The 22256-nt window shown below is 33.8% G+C and overlaps 2 protein-coding genes across 2 annotated transcripts; both read right to left on the bottom strand.

Moving 5' to 3' along the window:
* Window positions 1-10522: 10522 nt before the first annotated feature.
* LOC107063045 (uncharacterized) lies at window positions 10523-11164 on the bottom strand. The gene has a single exon (XM_015314446.1). The coding sequence runs from the start codon at window positions 11162-11164 to the stop codon at window positions 10523-10525; it is 642 nt and encodes a 213-aa protein (XP_015169932.1).
* Window positions 11165-11798: 634 nt separating this feature from the next.
* Window positions 11799-12640, bottom strand: LOC107063044 (uncharacterized). The gene is made up of 2 exons (XM_015314444.1): window positions 12472-12640; window positions 11799-12322 (listed from the first exon to the last, which is right to left on the bottom strand). Exons 1-2 carry the CDS (start codon window positions 12638-12640, stop codon window positions 11799-11801), a joined length of 693 nt encoding a protein of 230 aa, XP_015169930.1.
* Window positions 12641-22256: the final 9616 nt, after the last annotated feature.

The raw sequence follows: 22256 nt of genomic DNA, 5'->3' as shown, positions 1-22256 counted from the left end.
TTGTGACTTTTATGAAGAGTTGCGACTTTTATGAAATGTTGTAACCTTTATGAAAGGTTGTGACCTTTCCGAAGAGTTGTAACTCTTCTTCAAAGAGTTGTGACTTTTCCGGTAAGGTACAATAAGCATTCGTCCACACTACCCTTTGTTGTCTATAAATAGAGGGGTTCCCTCTCATTTTTAAAAACAACGAAAATTCTGAACTTCTTCTTCTTCTGCACAATTAAATATTTGATTCTGAACTTCTTCTTTTTTCTTGCACAATTAAATATTTGTGTACTTTGCTCATGTTGAATGGCTCACTGACACTATTGTTTTTGTATCATTACACTGGTGAATAAAAATCGTTTCATCCTGAGAGGATCTATTTCTTTAAACCTCGGGTACTAGAGGGAAATGATTTCCTTATGGAAACACTGTGCATTCAATGAGCTCGATTTTTCCTTTCTGTTTCTTTCTATTGTTAAAGATTCTGGTATGTTTTTTTTACAGTCATTAATTTATGCTTATGATATTAATTGTTGTTTTTGAGTACATACATACATTTCTTTGCAAGATTCTCGAAAGAAATCTTTTCTTCTGCAAGAGATCAAGCCTAGAAATTTATATTATTTTTTGTTGATGTCATAATAATGGTAATATGAACAGGAGTAAAAAAAATAGAAAGTCAAATGATAGAACTAAAGCTAGCAATTAATTACAATTGCATGATACACAATAATGACTATTCTCTCGCACCAAAGTACTCTTTTGAACTTTTTTCCCATTATCTCTTACTTCTCTTTCACCCTTTTCAAGGATCCTTAACGTTTTGTTCGTGAACAACTTCAATTCCCAAATACCATCATAACTATATTACGTATGAAATTTGGATTTTGGAAGATTGCATTTATATATATATATATATATATATATATATAACTATATATAACTATTTATATATATTAACGAAATTTGCAAAGAAGAAAATTGAGAAAAATATTTATGTGACTCTCTAATTAAAGACACTATGTAACCATGCATATAGATGATAAAACTAAACTAACCATTGTAAAATTTCAAAAGAAAATTAATGAATCTGTAAAATGAAATTATGTAAACTAGGAGAAAATAGTGGTATGATTTGTAATTTTGCCTTTTCTTTTAATAAAACAAATGGTAAACTACAATTGAATAACCTCTATACTCTTGAAAATAGATTTATATAAAAATGCTATGACATCAAAATACAAGAAAAGTTCTATTATGATAAATTTTAAAGAAAAATAATCTAATCGCGCGAAGCGTGGGTCCATTTACTAGTTTGTTATATCTAAGAAAATTTTATAATGTTACAACTAAAGAATTAATGTGCAATAGATGAATTTTTAATAACTTTTATACTTACATAAATAAATAAGACTTTTAACATATGTTACTATTTTTTTTATAGTTATTAGATTTTAATGTAGTGTAGGGACAAAATAAAAATGTTTATTCTATATTACTGAATATAAAATTTATTTTGTTAATGATTCATATATATTCACATATTTTCACATTTGTTGTGACTTATTTTATTTTTTGTAAAAGAACTCAGAAAATTTTAAAATAATATATTTTGAAGCTAGAAGATCATGTTAACTTGATAATACATTTGTGGCACGCACACACGCACGCATGCACGCACGCACGCGCACACACACATATATGTTTGTATTAATGAAAATATATATCTCATAAAAATTATCTATTAAATAAATAATAAAAATTAAACTAATACAGACTTCAATTGACGTTATTAGAAGTCATGTGAACTTTTCTTAATCGAAAATACTAAAATATTAACAAATAGTAAATTAGTAAAACAAAAGGGAAATGTTTAAATAGTAAGAACCATTTTGAAGCAAACTTCATGACAATCTAAATCACATAAGTAGCATTGATAAATAAAGTCATATTTTTGTCTGGAGCATCAAAAAAACAAATCGTGACAATTCTCTAACTCTTGAGAAGTTTAATAATTTTGAAAAAAGATATTCAGAAACATATATCTACTTCACAAGAGAAATTGTTAATAAAAACAAATAACTTTATACTACAATAAAAATTAAACTAATACAAACTTCAACTAGCGTTATTATAAGTCATATGAACTTTTACTCGTTGAAAATAGTGAAATGTTAAGAAATAGTAATTCAGTAAAACAAAAGAGCATTGTTTATATAGTAATAACTATTTTGAACCAAACTTCCTAAATCACATAAGTAACATTGATAAATAAATTCATTCTCTTGTCTTAGGCATTAGAAAAACAAATCGTGACAATTCTCTAACTCTTGAAAAGATGAATAATTTTGGAAAAGATATTCAGAAGCATATATCTACATCACAAGAGAAATTGTTAATAAAAGCAAATAAATTTAGACTACAATAAAAATTAAACTAATACAAACTTCAACTAGCGTTATTAAAGTCATATAAACTTTTCTTCGTCGAAAATATTTAAATATTAAGAAATAGTAAATCAATAAAACAAAAGGGCAATGTTTATATAATAATAATTCTTTTGAAGCAAACAAGCTGACAATCTAAATCACATAAGTAGCATTGATAAATAAAGTCATTCTTTAGTCTTGAGCATCAAAAAGTAAATCGTGACAATTCTCTAACTCTTGAGAAGTTTTATAATTTTTTAAAAAGATATTCATAAGCATATATCTATATCACAAGAGAAATTGTTCACAAAAAAAAATGAATTTAGACTACATCATGTTAACTTCATATATTAGAACATTACATACTACTTTATATACTAAGAAAGAAAATAATTATTATATCATTAGAATTATTTTCCTCAAGTACTCGAGGTTAAGGAATATACCCTCTTGCGATAGGACAATTTACTTTATCAGAATAGTGGTACCTCGTATTCTGCTAAACTTTGAACCCACTCAATGACAATAAATCACACGAAATATTTAAAATGCAAGACTAAGAAGAAGAGTAGAAGATTAAAAAAATTGTTGTTGAAAAATGAGAGGAAGCCCCTCTATTTATAGTCAACAAAGGGTAGTATGAGCAAGCATTTTTTTGTGTCTTATCTAAAAAGTCATGACCTTTCCAAGAAGTCACAATCCTTTGGAAAAGTCACAGCTTATTAAAGAAGTCACAACTATTTGGAAAATTCACAACTCTTTGAAAAAGTCACAACTCATCGAAAAATCACAACCCTTTGAAAGAAGTCACAACTTAGCAGAAAAGTCACAACTAATCGAAAAAGTCACAACCTAAGTTAGGGATATATGAATTTATACTACAGTAAAAAATAAACTAATAAAAACTTCAACTGGCGTTATTATAAGTCATATGAAATTTTATTCGTTGAAAATACTGAAATATTAAGAAATAGTAAATCAGTAAAATAAAAAAGCAATGTTTATAGAGTAATAATTATTTTGAAGGAAACTTCCTGACAATTTAAATCACATAAGTAGCATTGATAAATAAAGTCATTCTCTTGTCTTGGGCATCAGAAAAACAAACCGTGACAATTTTCTAACTCTTGAGAAGTTGAATAATCTTAGAAAAAGATATTCAAAAGCATATATCTACATCACAAGAGAAATTGTTAACAAAAGCATATGAATTTAGACTACAATAAAAATTAAACTAATACAAACTTCAACTGACGTTATTACAAGTCATATAAACTTTTATTCGTCGTAAATACTTAAATATTAAGAAATAGTAAATCAATAAAAAAAAGGGTAATATTTATATAGTAATAATTATTTTGAAGAAAACAACCTGACAATCTAAATCACATAATTAGCATTGATAAATAAAGTCATTCTTTTGTCTTGAGCATCAAAAAACAAATAGTGGCAATTCTCTAAATCTTGAGAAGTTTAATAATTTTAAAAAAAGATATTCAGAAGCATTTATCTACATCACAAGAGAAATAGTTAAAAAAACAAATGAATTTAGACTACATCATGTTAACTTCATATATTGGAACATCACATATTGCTGTGTATACTAAGAAAAATATATATTATATCATCAGAATTATTTTCCTCAAGTACCTGAGGTTAAGGATTATACCCTCTTACGATAGGACAATTTACTTCATCAGAATAGTGGTACCTCATATCTGGTAAACTTCGAACTCACTCAATGACAATAAATCACACGAAATTTTTTAAAATGCAAGAAGAAGAAGAAGAGTAGAAGATTAAAAAAAATGTGGTTGAAAAATGAGAGGAAACCCCTCTATTTATAGTCAACAAAGGGTAGTATGAGCAACTGTTTTTTGTGTCTTATTTAAAAAATCATGACCTTTCCAAGAAGTCACAACCCTTTGAAAAAATCACGACTTATGAAAAAAGTCACAACTCATCGAAAATCATAACCCTTTGAAAAAAGTCACAACTTATCAGAGAAGTCACAACTCATTGAAAAAGTCACAACCTAAGTTAGGGATATTATAGTAATTTGAAAGGGTAGTATGAACAACTGTTTTTTGTATATTATTTGAAAAGTCATGACCTTTCCAAAAAGTCACAACCTTTTGGAAAAGTCACAACTATTTTGGAAAAGTCACAACTCATCGAAAAATCACAACCCTTTGAAAAAAGTCACAACTCATCGAAAAAATCACAACCTAAATTAGGGATATTATAGTAATTTGACATCCAAGTTAGGAGTTCATGCTTTTAAGGTAATATAGATATAGATATATATATATTTTTACCAACATGGGTTGTGGTGCACTGGTGGGAGTGCTTCACCCTTAACCAGAGGTCTCGGGTTCGAGCCCTGGGTATGGAGAAAATCCTGTTGGGAGCGCCACCCCCTAATGGGCCCTGTAGTGCGCGATCCGAATTTAGTCGGAGCTCCAATGTGGGCTCCGGACACCGGGTGAGAAACCAAAAAAAAAAGGTAATACAATTTTTTTTTTATATTTTAAGTTGTTAATTATTGTAATTTTCAACTAATATATATCTTTCAAATTTTTAAGTTGTAAGTTATTATGATTTATAATATTTCTTATTGCATTTTCAAATAGTATATGTTACTTCTTTTGTCTTAATTTATGTGGCACTAATTGAATTTCAAAACTCAACCAATTTTTATATATCTTTTATTGTCAATTATTATAATTTTATAATACTTTTTATGTAATTTTTGAATAATACATATATGTTACTCTCTCTAATCAATTTATGTGGTGTAGATAGAATTTTAAGGATCATATACATTGTTTATATAACTTTTATTATAAAATAAGAGGAAACTATTAAACTAAAATAACAAAAGAAGAAGAGAGAAGATATTTGTATATTCTTTGATATAAGAAATTGAGAGGAAGAATATTTAGTACTTTTCTTCTCTTTTCTTTGTATTACATTGTATACTTGAATAGCTATTTATAGCCAAGGAAAATGAACATACTTGAGGAAAGGAAATTGCTACAGTGCATGGCTTTCTTGGCCACCAAGAAGTAGGCTAATTGGCAAGTGAAGATAGGCCTTAAATGAGAATGGCCATAGGACATCCACATCCACCAATTATTTATAACACTCCCCCTTGGATGTCCATGTCTTGATAGACAATATATATCGTTAAAATTATAGGGTTACTTGTAAACTGCTTAAAAGAACCTACTCATAGAGCTGCTTGTAAGTTGCTTATAGGAACCTACTTGCGGAACTGCTTGTAAGCTACTTGTAAGGATCTGCTTGTAAGTTGCCTTCTTGATTTCAAGCTTATTTAGAAAACTGTGTAATGGACGTCCACAATATGATGTATTTACTATTCATTGAAGTTTATTAATAGATAATGTGCCTCGTTAAAACCTTACTAGGAAAAACCCTGTGGGAAAAAAACCTAGTGAAGGAAGAAGAGTACACATATCTAGTAATACGCATTGAAGGCTGCCTCATTAAAGACCTTACCAAGAAAACCCAGTGGGAAAAACCTTGGTTAAGGGAAAAAGAGTGCAACATGTATTACTCCCCTGATTAAAACATCACTTAATTCTTGTAAAGGATATCTCTCAACCTTATACTTAGCCTCCTAAATGTTGATATTGATTGTATCTTTATGACCAAATTATATTCATGAAGATGTTGCATCCTTGAGCTTATTTTGATATATCGTTTTCTTGTCTGTTGTATATGTTGAGTTCATCCAATTACATTTTTGATAATCACTTAGTTTGTGACCTCGTCGGCGTAGATAAACTGTTTGTTTGACTTGTTAGTAGCAACAACCAAGTACTAACGGACACTTCCACTTGTATAACAATAAAATTGACTGCCTTGTGGAATGATTTGATATGCTAGTATTCCCAGATTTTCTTGAGATAAAACTTCATAATTTCCTACAATTTCATAATTAATAAACCTTGACATGATTGATCAGAATAAATAATTTGTATCGATATTTCATTCACTCTAATATTTCCATCGATAAGAGTGATGTTATATTTTTCATGCATACTAAAATTATTATACCATGAATAATAGTAGTAGGATACATACGTGCACCAATTACACTATGACATGGTACTTTCTAACCATTTTAATGAGATCGAAATTGATCTTTATGTTAAGTGATCTTACAACCATTGGGGTACTATTCAATGGAAGCACTTTAAAATATTTTAAATCCTTCAGAAATTTTCATATATTATTTACTGTCTAGCTAGACATGATAATCATTCACCATGTGTATTCAAGTTTTTCATTTATTGTCAGACTGAAAGAAACCTCATTGCATCCACCTTGGGAGTATACATCTCCATACAATAATGTCAGGACTTTTGTGAAAAATCTTTATTTTCCAATGCACAAGTATTACTTCATATTTTACAATTTCACTTATCACACAATAATTCATTTGTACCCCACAGACATTATATCTTGGTATATGGACAAAATAAGTCCAAAACATCACTTTTTTAAGTGAATAAAAATATACTTGAATTGTATTTTCTTTGCTCAATCATTTATCTATCAAGAGTTGATAGATTTAATATCAAGATCCTCATCACCATTTATAATTTGAGCACTATATTATATTCAAGATATCGTCGATGATTATTTGATATCGATTCTAATGCGATATAACTTATCAAGCTCACTTTATTTTTCATCATTTTCAGGTACCTAAACCTTTGCCAACATCTTATAAAGTGTTAAGTCATGGTGCTCTTTCTAAAGAACTTGCCTCATTATTATGACCATCTTGATCATTTGATTCTTTTCTTCTTCAAGAAGTTTTATCTTTCGAATAGAATAATTTATCACGCTTCAGGCATGTCATAAATTATGTCCTTCAAGGACATTAGAGCATTTATAACTGGATTATAACATAGGGTCAGCGAATGCGTCTGACAATTGACTTAAAGTATCTCTTCAACGAGGATCATATAATTCATTATGTATAACTTATTTTCTAGTTGCTTATCATTCCTGCCCCTACTGTTAGAGAATCTAACATTCACTCAACCTTATTTGGGGACCCATCTTTGTGCATTGCGTAATGGTGGAGAAATGGAATAATATACCGCACATTTAAATTTTTAGTTGAGAATTATTTGGTTCCTGACCCTGAACCAATTGTGATTGGGGAACCTTGTTGGCTTGATACATACAAGTGTTGTTAAACTTTAAATAACACATCTTATACCAAATTTCTTTTGGGAGTTTTGTTCTCATAACCAATGGTATAGCTATAATTGGAGGCATATCATTTTTCCTTAAACCACTTGGATATAAACCAACATCATCATTATAATTTTTTGGTAACTGTAATATTTTATTACCTGATTTGCAATATGTACAAAATTTGAAACTCCGGATGTGGACAGTTTCCACTCTCAGAGTCCATCTAATTCAATAGAGTTCCTTCTTGCTAGTACTATTCTAAGGATAGAAGTTTAGCTTTTGCATAAAACCTATAAATCTAGGGATCATACCAGCTCTACAATGTATGCCTTGGATGATTGCTCTATTGATCATCTCTATGTTCCTTTCCTTGTTTTGAAAGATCATGTAATTCCGTTCTTGCCAGATGTAGTAGATTGCTGCTACTAAAGTCATTCTGTATACCTCTGCTATTATTGTTTTACTTGAATCATGCTCTACAACCCAATTCAGTTCCTCAGTCCATCCATTACTAGCTCTATTAATTGATAGCCAGTTCAGGATTTTTGTCATAACATTCTTGAGTAGATACACGTAAAGAATAGGTGCTGGTGGGTTTCATTAGCTTCCATGCAGAGTGGACATAATGTATCATTTGTGATCCCCCATCTTGCTAGTCTACCTCTGGTGTAGAGTCTTCTATTAATAGCCAAGTACAGTGCAAAGATCCATTTAGGACTCCCCTGGTTGTTGCAGGTCATTCTCCTCCAGGGAACCTTGATATATTCACCCCTCAGCTTCTTATACATTGCATTGATACTAAACTCATCTGTCTCCATGACTTCTGCAATTTGCAAGCCCTTCTCTTCAAGCCAATGCCCTGCCTGCAGAATTTTCCTCACTATCCAGGAAGCCTGATTTGCTATTACTTCCCATGGTTTCCTACCTTTGAGGTAAAAGGTATGCACCAATACAATCCACAGTTTGTCTTTCTTCTTGTTTAGATCCCATAAATGTTTTAGTATAGCTGCTTTATTCCACATGTATATGTCAATAACATTCAGTCCTCCTGCTACTTTTGGCCAGCAAAGTATGTCCCATGCAACAAGTGCCTTCCCTTTAACTTGTGTCTCACCATTCCATAGAAACCTTTTACACATTGTTTCTATTCTTTTCAGAACTTGATTTGGTAGCATGAAAATTTGTGACCAAAAAGCTTGCATAGATATTATTACACTATTGACCAATTGCAACCTTCCTGCATATGATAAGAATTTGACAGTCCATGTTGTAATTCTGCCCAGTATCTTGTCTATTAAAGGTTGGCATTGCCCTACTGATAGTTTCCTTGAGCTCAAAGGTACTCCAAGGTATCTAAAAGGAAGTAGCCCCTTAACAAAGCCTGTATTATGTAGGATTACTTTCTGCATTTCTACTGACACACCTCCAAAATACACACAGTTGTTGGCGAAAATGCCACTCCAAAGAGTCATAGGCCTTCTGCATATCTATCTTGAACATACATCTTGGGGTGATCCTTTTTCTACCATACCCTTTTACCAGTTCATGACCAAGGAGTACATTATCAGTCAGCATTCTGCCAGGCACAAAAGCAGCCTGACCCTGATTTGCTATGAGTCCAGACACCTTTGAGAACTATTGGAAGCACTCATACATGAGGGTAGTTGATGATTCATCTCCTCTGCTAAACAACAAAAGGTCATCAACAAAACTTAATTGGATTATGTGTTGTCTGTGACATCTAAGATGATACTTAAAATCTGGATTTCTTCTCAATGTTTTCAGCAATCTTGTGAGGTAATCCATAGCCAAGACAAACAAATAAGGGGACAGAGGATCCCCTTGTCTCACCCCTCTCTTTTCTTTAAAAGGTGCACTAGGATATCCATTGATTAATATAGAATAAGACACAGTCCTAACATAACTCATTATCCATCCTATGAACCTTTGAGGGACTTGCATACCAGCTAGAACTTCCTCCCGAAAATGCCACTCCAAAGAGTCATAGGCCTTCTGCATATCTATCTTGAACATACATCTTGGGGTGATCCTTTTTCTACCATACCCTTTTACCAGTTCATGACCAAGGAGTACATTATCAGTCAGCATTCTGCCAGGCACAAAAGCAGCCTGACCTGGATCAATTAGATAATTCATCACAATATGAAGCCCATTTGTGAGCATTTTTGAAATGATCTTATATAGGGTAGTGCAACAAGAAATAGGCCTGTATTCTTTTATGGATGTGGGATGCTTCACCTTTGGAATTAGTGTAACAGAGGTTCAGTTTATAAGGGCATACATATCAGAAGTATGAAAAAATTGTAAGACAGCTTCTGTTACCTCCTCCCCTATGATTGGCCAAGCTTTTTTAAAGAAGTAAGAATTGAAACCATCATCTCCTGGTGCTTTAGAGTCCCCAATGCTCATCAATGCTGCCTTAACATCAGTATTCTTGAATGGTTGGATGAGAAGCAATTGTTGTTCTCTTGTAAGTAATGGTCCATCTTTTAGTATCTCAGGTTCAGTAGTTTGCATGTGATTGTTACATTGTCCTAACAACTTTTTATAAAACCCCACAGCCTCCTTTGTGACATCTGCTGCTTCCCTTATGACAGTTCCATCCTCTTTTGTTAGTATGTTGATCTGATTTTGAACCTTCCTACCTTTCATACTAGCAAAGAAATAAGCATTGTTATCATCCCCCATTTGAGCCATTGTATTCTGGACTTCTGTTTATATATATCTTCCTCAATCTTACTCCACTTTGTCAATTTTGTTCTTAATGCTTTCTCCTTATCAATACTGCCTTGTGTATTTGGACCTACTCTCATACTTCTTTGTTTATCTAGGAGCTCTCTTCTAAGTTATTGTACTTTCTTAGAAACCCCCATAAACTCTTTGTTATTTAAATGTTGCATCTCTTTCCTTACCCTTTTCAGGTTTCTCCAGACCCCTTTCATACCTCCACCTAATATTTGCCAGCCATCTTTCACTCTGTCCCTGAATTCTGGATGTTTTCCTATACAATTATAGAATCTGAAAGGTCTCTTCCTTGTACCTCTTTTTTCCTCCATTATCAAACCTAGGGGAGAATGATCTGAAAACAAAGGCTCCATAGCAATGACCTGTTGTGTTGCCATCTTATTCACCCATTCAGCATTAACTATAGCTTTGTCTATTCTACTATATACATGTCCATTAGTCCATGTGAAATTCCTTCCTCCTATCTGCAGTTCCACTAGATTAGAATCATTCACACACTCTTTGAAATCTTTTGTTTCTGCATCTTGAACTTGGCTTCCAACTATTCTATCTTCTTGTTCTAGTATAGAGTTGAAATCCCCCATAATCAGCCATGGCTCATTAATTTGACTACTCATCTTATGAATTGCTGTCCATAATGGTATTCTGGTACTTATAGTATGTAGTCCATACACAACAGTAAACTGAAATTGTGTATTGTTAATGTCCACCAAACCATGTATGTATTGTTCTGTATCTACCATTTTTGTGAAGCTTATTTCCTTGGAATTCCATGCCACCCATAACCTTCCTTTTACATTTATATTGGCATTTGAGCACCACTCCCAGCCTGGTAGACTTTTATTGATAATAACTTTTTCTCTATCTTGCCTTACTCTATGTTCACATACTACTATTAGATTTACTTTATTCCTTCTAACAAATAATCTGAGCTCCTTATGTTTCACCTCCTGGTTAAATCCCCTCACATTTCAAGTTACTATCAAGTTTTTGATGGTTGTATAACTGTCATTTCCATTCCACCACCTCATTCTCCCCTCGTGTGTCCTTCCTCATATATCAGTACCCCTGATTCAAAACCCTGTCCTCCTCTTGTATCTGGATTGTTCCTAGAGTCTCTTCTGCCAGAGGTTCTATGCCTCACAGTTTGCCATTCTCGTTGTTCCTGTGTTGTTTCATCCTCCTCATGATCTGATTTTTCCTGTGTGTTACCTGGATTCCTTGTGCCTTGCTTGTGGTTGGTATCCATTCTTTCCTTTGCCCTTGTCCCTGACTTTTCTTCTGGATCTCTATAGGTGCAACTTGTTTATCCACACATGCGTGCCCCACTTGTAGACATTTTTGGCAAAATATTGGTTTCCATTCATACCAAACTTTCTACTCCACTATTTTTCCTTTTGGATCCTGTATTTTAATCACCTTTGCCAGGGGTCTAGTTACATCTACTTCCACTAAAATTCTAGCAAAAGAGATTCTACTAGTTTGAGTTGTACATTCATCGGCATATAAAGGCTTTCCCACACTACTACCTATTTTACTCAAGACAACTGAATTCCAACAATTAAGAGGCAGATTTGGTAGCTTGACCCATAGTGGAATAGTAGTAAGAATCTCCTCCTTGAAATTGAACTCCGGAACCCATGGTTTCATTATGACAGGCCTTCTCAGTAAATGGTGAGGCCCTGAGCACAACACCATATCCCTGTCTTCCTCATTTGCAAATCTCACAACAAAGTAGCCATCTATATGATATAATATTATAGGTTTTGTGGAGAAGTTTCCTTGTCCCATTATAAACCTCTCCATGGCTCCAATAGATGGAGCTGTTCCCACCACATATACTACTAGTGATGGAGCCCATTTCTCATCATCTTGAGCTACATCCTCAGGCAATATCTCCACTATTTTTCCCCATCCACAATCACTGGTGGTATGTAGTTAAGATTCATACCTCTAGTCGCCAAGCGGTTAGTAGCAAAAAGATTCGTCCACGGCTTCTATATTGATTCTCCATTCATTTTGAGCTTCCTCTGCGTATTGTTTGGTTTGCCCTGTGTTACTGTTCCATTGCTTCCCAGTAAGATCTGTGGTTTTCCAGATCCAGTTCCTCTTTGTTTTGACAGCTCTGGCCAATGTTCATCTACTACTGCTTCCCCCTTTTCCTTGCTTGTAGCAGTCATCGGAGCTGGTGATGGTCCATCTGGTGTATTCTGTTGCATTTCATCATTTGTGTCCCTCCTATTTGTCTGTGCTGCTGTGGTGCTACTATCTAGCCCATGGTTTATCTCCTCCTCTCTCAGTCTTTGCGTTGCTCATCGCGGTCGTCCCCTCCCCATTTCTGGCAAGGTGCAAGTTAGTGCACACTAACATGCGCCTAGAGAGAAAAAGTTGAGAGTTATTTTTAATTAATTATCATCATTATAATTTTATAATTTGAAATGTGTTTTTGATTTAGCAATTCGAGCAAAGAACCTTTGCAAAAATCAAATTGCAGCTTGATAATAAACATGTGACCATAACATAGATGCATCTATTAAAATCATAATATTAAATGGTCCACATGGCAAGTGAACGGGCCCATATTCACCTTTTTATACATTTCAAAATTACAGGAGATACAATCTCAACCTTAGCTGGTACAACGATAATTTTATCATGAGAACGAACAACACAAGAGAATTTTTGAAGAACTTATTATTTCTTCAATATATATAACCATATGAATTCTCATTTATTTTCGTATCATATTTGAACTGAGATGGTCATTAACCGGTCATGCCAACTGATATCTATTTCAATAAACTTCTAGTTAATTTGCATGTGATTCCATCATCATGTCCACATTTAGTTACCACAAACAATAGGAAAACATATGTAATCTTTCAAGTAAATATTTATAACCCACTTTGATTATAATAATATGAAGATCTTAAATCTTTCCATATTTTATAGTCTCAATATAATTTTTTCTTTGACTATTTCTTTGAAACTTAAAAAGTTTCTTACGAGACTTACTAAAATTCCAATATCATGAGCAATTTTATTTCTTTGGGTAGTAGCACATTAGATCATCAAAGCTCACAATTAACATTGGATACTACCACATATTTCATAACATTGTTTGTGTGGTGAACATCTTTTTCAAGGAGAAATTTATATCATTATTGTCATGGTCAAAATCATTACAACCAAAACTTGTTTCTTGATTTACTTTTGTCATTTGCATCTCCTCCCTTTTGTTTAATATCTAGCAAAATACTTTCGACACAAGGAGATATATAACCAATTCTTTTGCTCTTTCAATAGTTCATAATAAAACATACCATAATATTTGTGATGTACTAAAAGTACTTGACCAATGACCATTTATACCAACATAAAATTTCTTTGTTTCTCTCTAACCTCCCATAGGGGTGAGTTGTGGTAATTATTAAATCATATACGAGTATCTCTTTATTTATAATATTCATCATCTCTTGACACATTCACTTTCAAGTATAGTCCACTTCTCATGATACTTATCACAAATAACATTCTCTTCAAGGAATTGACTATAATCATACATACATGATTTATAATTATATATTATTAATTTTTTCATTAGAAGTTCATTGTCATGCTTTGAAATTTGTCATATTCATATGACATACACATACCTCGACATCACTTTTGAAAGTCAAGTGTATCACCACTTTTTCATCCTTTTCTTTGATGGAGGATTTATAAAATTTATCAAATTATTAGGTCTCATAACAAAAATGTTTCTAATGACCTTTCATACCATTTTTCATGACAAAAATTACCTTCACTCTTCAAAAATTCAATTTTGAGAACTCATGTACTGCTACCACATTCATTTTAGAGAATGAAGCAAAATTAAGTATTTCATAATTTTTCATCAAGAGCACATCTATTTGCTCAGTCATCATTGTCTCATCAGTATATTGCATTAGAATTTGAAATGAAGGTTTTTTTTTATATAAGAAGGCTTGTAGGCCATATTTAGTGGGACTTGAATCCAATATCTTATCATCATAGTGCATCAAAACTTTAATTGATGTCTTACCCTTTTGGTGCGATGAAATTGAATTCATCGTCTTACCTTTAACCATTGACATAATAAGCCAAAATGCAACTGGAATCACCCTACAACCTTTAACATTATTACTACTTTATAATTATACACATAAATATTGAATTTATCTACAACAAAAAACGTTGTTTATCTTAGAAAATATGTAGTTATCATTATCAAATTTTTTCAAGAAAAATGAGCAATTGAAACTTCCAAATTATTTAGGATTTTTGTTATCCATGAGAAATAGGATATTAAATCCACATCATGATGACAAATAAAAAGGTCAAGATGTAGAAATATATATTTCAACTTAAACATTATAGTAGGTAAAAATTGCTCCAAATTCCATCACTACTAACATGTGCTTCTCCTTAAAAAAAAATACTATCTTACTATCTTGAAATATACATAATTACATTTTGTAGATAAACCCAACTTCTGATAGATACTATATGTTCTAGAAATTAATTTACTTCAAAATCATCAATTAAATTAACAAGACAAAAGATCATAAGATGACTTCACGATAAATTAATAGATTCAGCACTAATATAATTAGTAGTTCATGATCCATTCAAATGAGAAACAAACATTTACATCTAAATAACTTGTTCTAGAAATCCCAAATTTCCGACAAAATAAGTAATAAAATTTCATATTCCATATGATAGTCTATCAAATTTTAACAAGCACAAAATTAGGAAGGCAAATTTAAATTTATATTTTCCTTCTTACATCCATGGTTAGTTCAATAAATTAAGGAAAAAAATAATTAAGATGAAGAAGCTATAAGCAACTAATGAGTAACAAAATTATCGAAAGATGTTTCCATATCGTGGTAATATTAATATTGTAAGGTGAACTTGAGTTTTAGAATACCTTAATTCTTAATTGTTGATGCATAAAATCAAACATATAAATATATATATATATATATATATATATATATATATATATATATATATTGGACTTAGCACAGTTAAATCATTTATTTTCGTAACATCTTCTAATGTGAAGTATAAAAGGTAATCATCTCATACATGATAATCTTGAATCTTGACAGTTGACAAGGGCAATAAACAATCATTAGTGAAGAATTGTTTAAAGTTGAGAAAATAAAATTTATACCTTTCCATAAATGAGATGTATGGACAAAGACTAGATAACTAGTAACATATACCTTTTGCTTTCTTTATATGTTCAATGAAAAAGAAAATTAGTTCAACTCCTTTTAGTAAAAGATTAGAAGTTATCTCAATTGGTTAGAGACTCATGCTGATAACGTATTATAAAATAAGAGGAAACTATTAAACTAAAATAACAAAAGAAGAAGAGAAGATATTTCTATATTCTTTGATATAAGAAATTGAGAGGAAGAATATTTAGTCTTCTTTACTTTGCTTCTCTTTTCTATGTATTACATTGTATACTTGAATAGCTATTTATAGCCAAGGAAAATGAACATACTTGAGGAAAGGAAATTGCTACAGTGCATGCCTTTCTTGGCCACCAAGAAGTAGGCTAATTGGCAAGTGGAGATAGGTCTTAAATGAGTGTGGGCCATAGGACATCCACATCCATCAATTATTTATAACACTTTTAAGTTTTGAAGTTGCTTATTATTATGAGTTAATGTCATGACCCGATTTTGAGTCATGATGGCCCTGTCATGATCCAAAGTACCCCCTAGACGTGACATGACGCATAGAACCTCAAAAGGTCATACACAAGCCACTCAGCATACATCATACAAGATAATAAAGTTTAAGAGTTTAAAAGACAGTTTATATCATAAAGAGTTTGTCAGAAACGTAGCAGAAGTCTAACATAGTCTCAAAGTCATCGAGTACATCAAGGGTGATTGAGACGTAACCCATACATCATATACAATCTGAAAAAGTAAAGACAATAACCAATCAAGGGTTCGGTCCTCGGGACATGAGGACTCACTAATCTTCAAAAGCTACTAATGTGATCACTAGCCATGGGGATGCGGAATAGGAGCGTCGGACCCTACATTAGTGAAATAATGTAGGCAAGAGTATGTGTTAGTACAAAGAATGTACCATGATAGCAATGCATATAATATACGAAATCATGCTAAAAAGGGACTTTACATGGTATGCAATGACCAAGCTAAAATCACGAGATAAAAGGGTTAGAAAACATAAATCATAAACATTGTCAATGCAAGCTAAACATCTTTAAAACACTTGTTTTGATACTTCTCTAAGTAACCTTAGTTCATTATTGTGGGAGATATACCTTTAACCAACATATAGACTATGTGAGCTATAACATGGAATGGTGTCTACCACACACCGAAAAGGGGTGCCCTCACTTGCCAAAGTAAGATCCATGAACTTTTAGCTTACGTGGATCCACTAGCTATTGTCTATCTAAGACAACATCCTATGATGGCACATAGGTATGGGATAAGGAGATTGCTACTAGAAACCCGACCTTAAGCTACAGAAGAGCTTCCATCTCAATATCATCTCGGTACTAAGCATAAATCCCACAGAATAGTGATTAATCTTAACTCATTTTATCATTATGAGACATGGGTAATCGCCACTTGTCTTATTATTAGAATAGCTCCTTAATCTTGATTCATCTTAGGTGAGAAAACCTTTCAACCTTGTGAATTCTTTATGTGAGAAAACTCTTTCACATTAATGTCTGAGTAGTAAGTGAGAAATTATTTCACAACACAACAACATTGATACTTCACTCTCAAAGCATCTTTAAAACATTTTGATAGATTTCATTAAGAACATGCATATGTTCATAAATTCATCTTTCATCTTTCAAAGGCTTCATCATAAGATTAATTCTAGAAATCATGGATCATGCATGGGTTCATGCAAATTCAACTTAAAAACATGCAATTATCTCAATTTATGCATAAAAAGACATAAAACAACCAACTAGATCGTAATTGAAAAGAACCCATTAGATTGACTAAAATCCCTAACTTCTATAGGAGATTCTAACTTGCGAAATTGGAGAATTTAGTAACTCTATGGAGGAAAGGACTCCATGGGTGAATACTATCATACCTTGATGCCAAAAGCTTGCAATTAATGGTGAATTTGGAGACTTGATCTTGAAACCCTAGACTTCATCTTCTTCTTCCTTAGAGAGAGAAATATTTGAGAGGATGAACTTGATCAACTTTTGAGATTTTAGGAGAATAAATTGAATTGGGTAATTTGGAAGTTAAAAATCATTATATATGGCTTTGGGTAGAAGGTAAAATGACGTAGCATTGAGTTAAAACAATTGGGAAAAGACCAAGATGACCATGACTTAAAACTGCCGAAGTGCCTCTCAAAAGGGGCTTCACGGTCTGTCTAGAGTATGATGGCCCGTCTAGTGGGTCGTGAAGATGCCCTGCCCGACAGGGCTTCAGAAACACATGCACAGAATTTTATTATAGACTTGGAATTAGGCAAACTTGGTGGCATTGGAAAGAATACTCAAAGATCTTTAATTTGATTAGTCATGGTCCACCTAATTCATTTTGTGCTGAAAGATATGATCGTTTGAAGTTGACCCAAAATTCGAAGTCTGATAAATCTCATTCACTGATGACTTCACGGTCCGTTTGAAGCTTCACGAACCGTTTAGGCATTTATGGTCCTTAACAGTGACCTGGGGTGAGACCTTACTGACTGGGTGACTTGTACAGACCCCTAGACGGGCCGTCCAAATCACTACGAGCCGTTTGGGGCACCGTCCAGGTTACCGCTGCCTAGGGAAGGTCTTGGATAGTTTTCACGAAGACTTTGACGGGACACAGACTCCTACACGGCCGTCTAGGGTGCCGTGAAGGGTCTATGGTCTATTTTGGGTTCGTGACTAGCCGATTTGACCCTTTTTAGCTCCTTTTCAAATCCGAGGTGTTACAATATCTCTCCCTTGGGAACATTCGTCCACGAATGAGATTCAAGACATCAAAAGAGGATAGGAACTAGACCTAACAACACAACATGAATGCAATCACATAAATGCACATATCCGAGGAAGAAACTTCAACTCCAAGCTAAAGCATGTTCAAAACATCATTTCATAAGGTCTATATGCAAATCATACTCAAATGCACATAAATATACGTAAATCTATCAAGTCAACTCATTTTCTCAAAAATCAAGTGTTTTTTTTTCATGAACATGCATAAATGTGGAATCATGGGAAATATCTAAGACACATAAAACCAAGAGAGTAAACCATGAGGAACTGGATACCTCAAGCTAGAGTAGGGACAGAGGGAAAGAGACGAGGATAACATGATATCATATCAGCCCCGGCCTCCCAAGTAGCACCCTCAACTATATGATTCCTCCAAAGAACCTTCACCGAAGCAATTTCTTTATTTCTCAACTTCCAATTTTGCCAGTCCAAGATCTCAATCAGAACTTCTTCGTAAGAAAGGCTATCATTTATGCCAAGACTCTCCAATGGTACTATAAATGTCATATCACCAACACATTTCTTCAACAAGGAGACATGGAAAATTGGATGCACCGATGCCAATTCATTAGGCAATTCAAGTTCATAAGCAACTTTACCAATACCCCCCAAAATTTGATATGGGCCCACATAACGGGGACTAAGCTTCCCTTTCTTTCCAAATCTCATTACACCATTCATGGGTGAAATTTTAAAGTAGACCCAATCATTCACATCGAACTCAAGATCTTTTCTTCTAACAACGGCATAGGACTTTTGTTGACTTTGAGCCGTTTTCAACCTCTCTCTAATAAGCTAAACTTTCTCCATAGCCTCATGTACCAACTTAAGACCTATCAAAGCAACATCACCCACTTCAAACCAACCTATAGGAGATCTACACCTCCTACCATATAGAGCCTCAAATGGAGCATACCAATACTTAAGTGATAGCTCAAGTGATCATCCCAATTACCCTTGAAGTCAATTACACAAACTCTTAACATATCCTCCAAAGTTTGGATAGTACACTTCGCTTGCCCATCGGTTTAAGGATGAAAGGCCATACTAAGCTTAACATGAGTACCAAGCCCTTTTTGGAAAGATTTCCAAAACTGAGAAGTGAATTGGGTACCATGATCAGAGATAATGGACAAGGGCACTCTATGCAACCTAACTATTTTCCTCAAGTACAACTTAGCATAGTCCTCCACCGAATAAGAAACCTTTACAGGAATGAAATGAGCCAATTTTGTCATTCGATTCATAATAACCGAAATCGAATCATGTTGTTGGCGGGTGCGAGGTAACCCAAACAATGAAGTCTATATTCAAAGCTTCCCATTTCCAAGTAGGAATACTGATATCTTGGGATAAACCTCCCGGTTTTTGATTCTCAATCTTCACTTGTTGACAATTAGGACACTTAGCCACAAATTCCACAATATCCTTTTTCATCCCATTCCACCAATAGACCTCACGCAAGTCACGGTACATCTTGGTGGCTCCCGGGTGAATGGAGTATCGAGAATTATGTGCTTCTGATAAGATCTAATCTCTCTAGTCTTCTACATCGGGAACACACAAATGACCTTAATACCTAAACACTCCATCCCCCTCTTGGGAGAAAGCCTCAACCGACTTTTTAAGCACTGCTTCCTTTAATTCAATCAAGATTGGGTCAAGACCTTGCTTGGCTTTCACATCCGCCACAAAAGAAGATTATGAGCCATTGTCAACCAGAATACCACCTTTGGTGGAGTCAACCAATCGAACACCCAATCGGGCCAATCTATGAACATCTCAAACCAACTCCATATTTTCCTCAACATGAGCAACACTACCCATTGATAACTGATTAAGAGCATCCGCCACTACATTCGCTTTATCGAGGTGATATAAAACACTCATGTCATAATCCTTTAGTAACTCAAGCCACCTCTTTTGGCGAAGATTCAAATATTTCTGTTTAAACACATGTTGCAAACTTTTGTGGTCGGTAAAGACATCAACATGAAAACCATATAAGTAATGCCTCCAAATCTTTAAGGCAAACACAACTGTTGCTAATTCTAAATCATGGGTAAGATAGTTCTTTTCGTGCACCTTAAGTTTCCTTGAGGCATAGGCAATGACTTTCCCATTTTATATAAGGACACACACTAACCCAATTCTTGAAGCATCACAATAAACAACAAACTCATCGATTCCTTCTGGTAAAGTCAACACCGAAGCAGAAGTAAGTCTATCTTTCAGTTCTTGGAAACTCTTCGCACACACTTTCGACCATATGAACTTAACCTTCTATTGGGTCAATGTCGTCTATGGAGAGGCAATCAAAGAAAACCCTTCAAAAAATCTTCTGCAATAACCATCCAAACCTAAGAAATTTCTAATATCTGAAGGGCATAGAGGTCTAGGCCAACTCTTAACCGCATCCGTCTTCTTAGGATCTACCTCAATACCCTTACCGGAAGCAATGTGACCAAGAAAGGCCACATATATCAACCAAAACTCGCATTTGCTAAACTTTGCAAAGAGTTGTTGGTCCTTGAGGACTTGCAACACAATCCTCAAATGATTGGTATGATCGTCTTCACTCCTTGAATAGATCAATATATCATCAATAAACACAATCACAAACATATCCAGGTATTTCTAAACACCCTATTCATCAAATCCATAAATACGGCCGGAGCATTGTTCAAACGAAAGGACATCACCAAAAACTCATAATGACCATACCAAGTTCAAAAAACCGTCTTTGAAATGTCATCCTTTTTCACCCTCAATTGGCGATAACCCGACCAGAGGTCTCTTAGAGAAGTAACTTGCTCCTTGAAGTTGATCAAACAAATCATTTATCCTTGGAAGAGGATACTTATTCTTAATGGTAACCTTGTTCAATTGCCGATAGTCAATACACATATGGAGTGAACCATCTTTCTTCCAAACAAACAGAACTGGAGCACCCCATGGAGAGATACACGGTTGGATGAACCCTTATCCAACAAATCTTTCAATTTCTCTTTTAACTCCTTGAGTTATGCTAGAGCCATTCGATAAGGAGGAATAGATATAGGTTGTGTATCTGGGAGAAGGTCAATACCGAAGTCTATTTCCCTTTCGGGAGTAACACCGGGTAGATCATCAAGAAACACTTCCGGAAACTTATTAACAACATGGACCGACTCAAGAGTAGGGGTTTCAGAATCCATATCCCTTACCCCAACTAGATGGCATAAGCAACCCTTAGAAATCATCTTTCTAGCTTTCAGCCAAGAAACAAACCAACCTTTCGGCATAATATTTCCTTCTTCCCACTCTAGGATAGGCTCATTTGGAAACTGAAACTTGACCACTCGGGTTCTACAATTAATAGAAGCATAACAAGAATGCAACCAATTCATACTAAGAATAACATCAAAATCTAGCATATCAAGCTCTACAAAATCAATATGAGTGACTCTATGGGATAAGGAGATTGGGCAATTTCTATAGACTCTGTTAGCCACAATAGATTCACCGATAGGAGTAGAAATACAAAAAGGGTCTAAGAACACATCCGAAAGAATATCAAACCTCATAGGCACATATGGCATCACAAAAGACAAGGTAACACCGGGATCAAGTAAGGTATTAATATCTAGATGAAAGAATTTCAACATACCAGTAACCACATAGAGAACCCTCTTGCTCATGACGAGTCTGAACTGCATAGAATCAGTTTTTCTTTGGAGAACTTGAACCCGAACGACTAGGTGGAGATTTCCTATCTTCTCTTCCCTTAGCCATAATCGATG

Source organism: Solanum tuberosum, unplaced genomic scaffold, assembly GCF_000226075.1.
Source record: "Solanum tuberosum cultivar DM 1-3 516 R44 unplaced genomic scaffold, SolTub_3.0 scf00013, whole genome shotgun sequence".
NCBI lineage: Eukaryota > Viridiplantae > Streptophyta > Magnoliopsida > Solanales > Solanaceae > Solanum > Solanum tuberosum.
The sequence above is the reverse complement of the archived record's forward strand: the minus strand, read 5'-3'. Positions and strand labels throughout refer to the sequence as shown.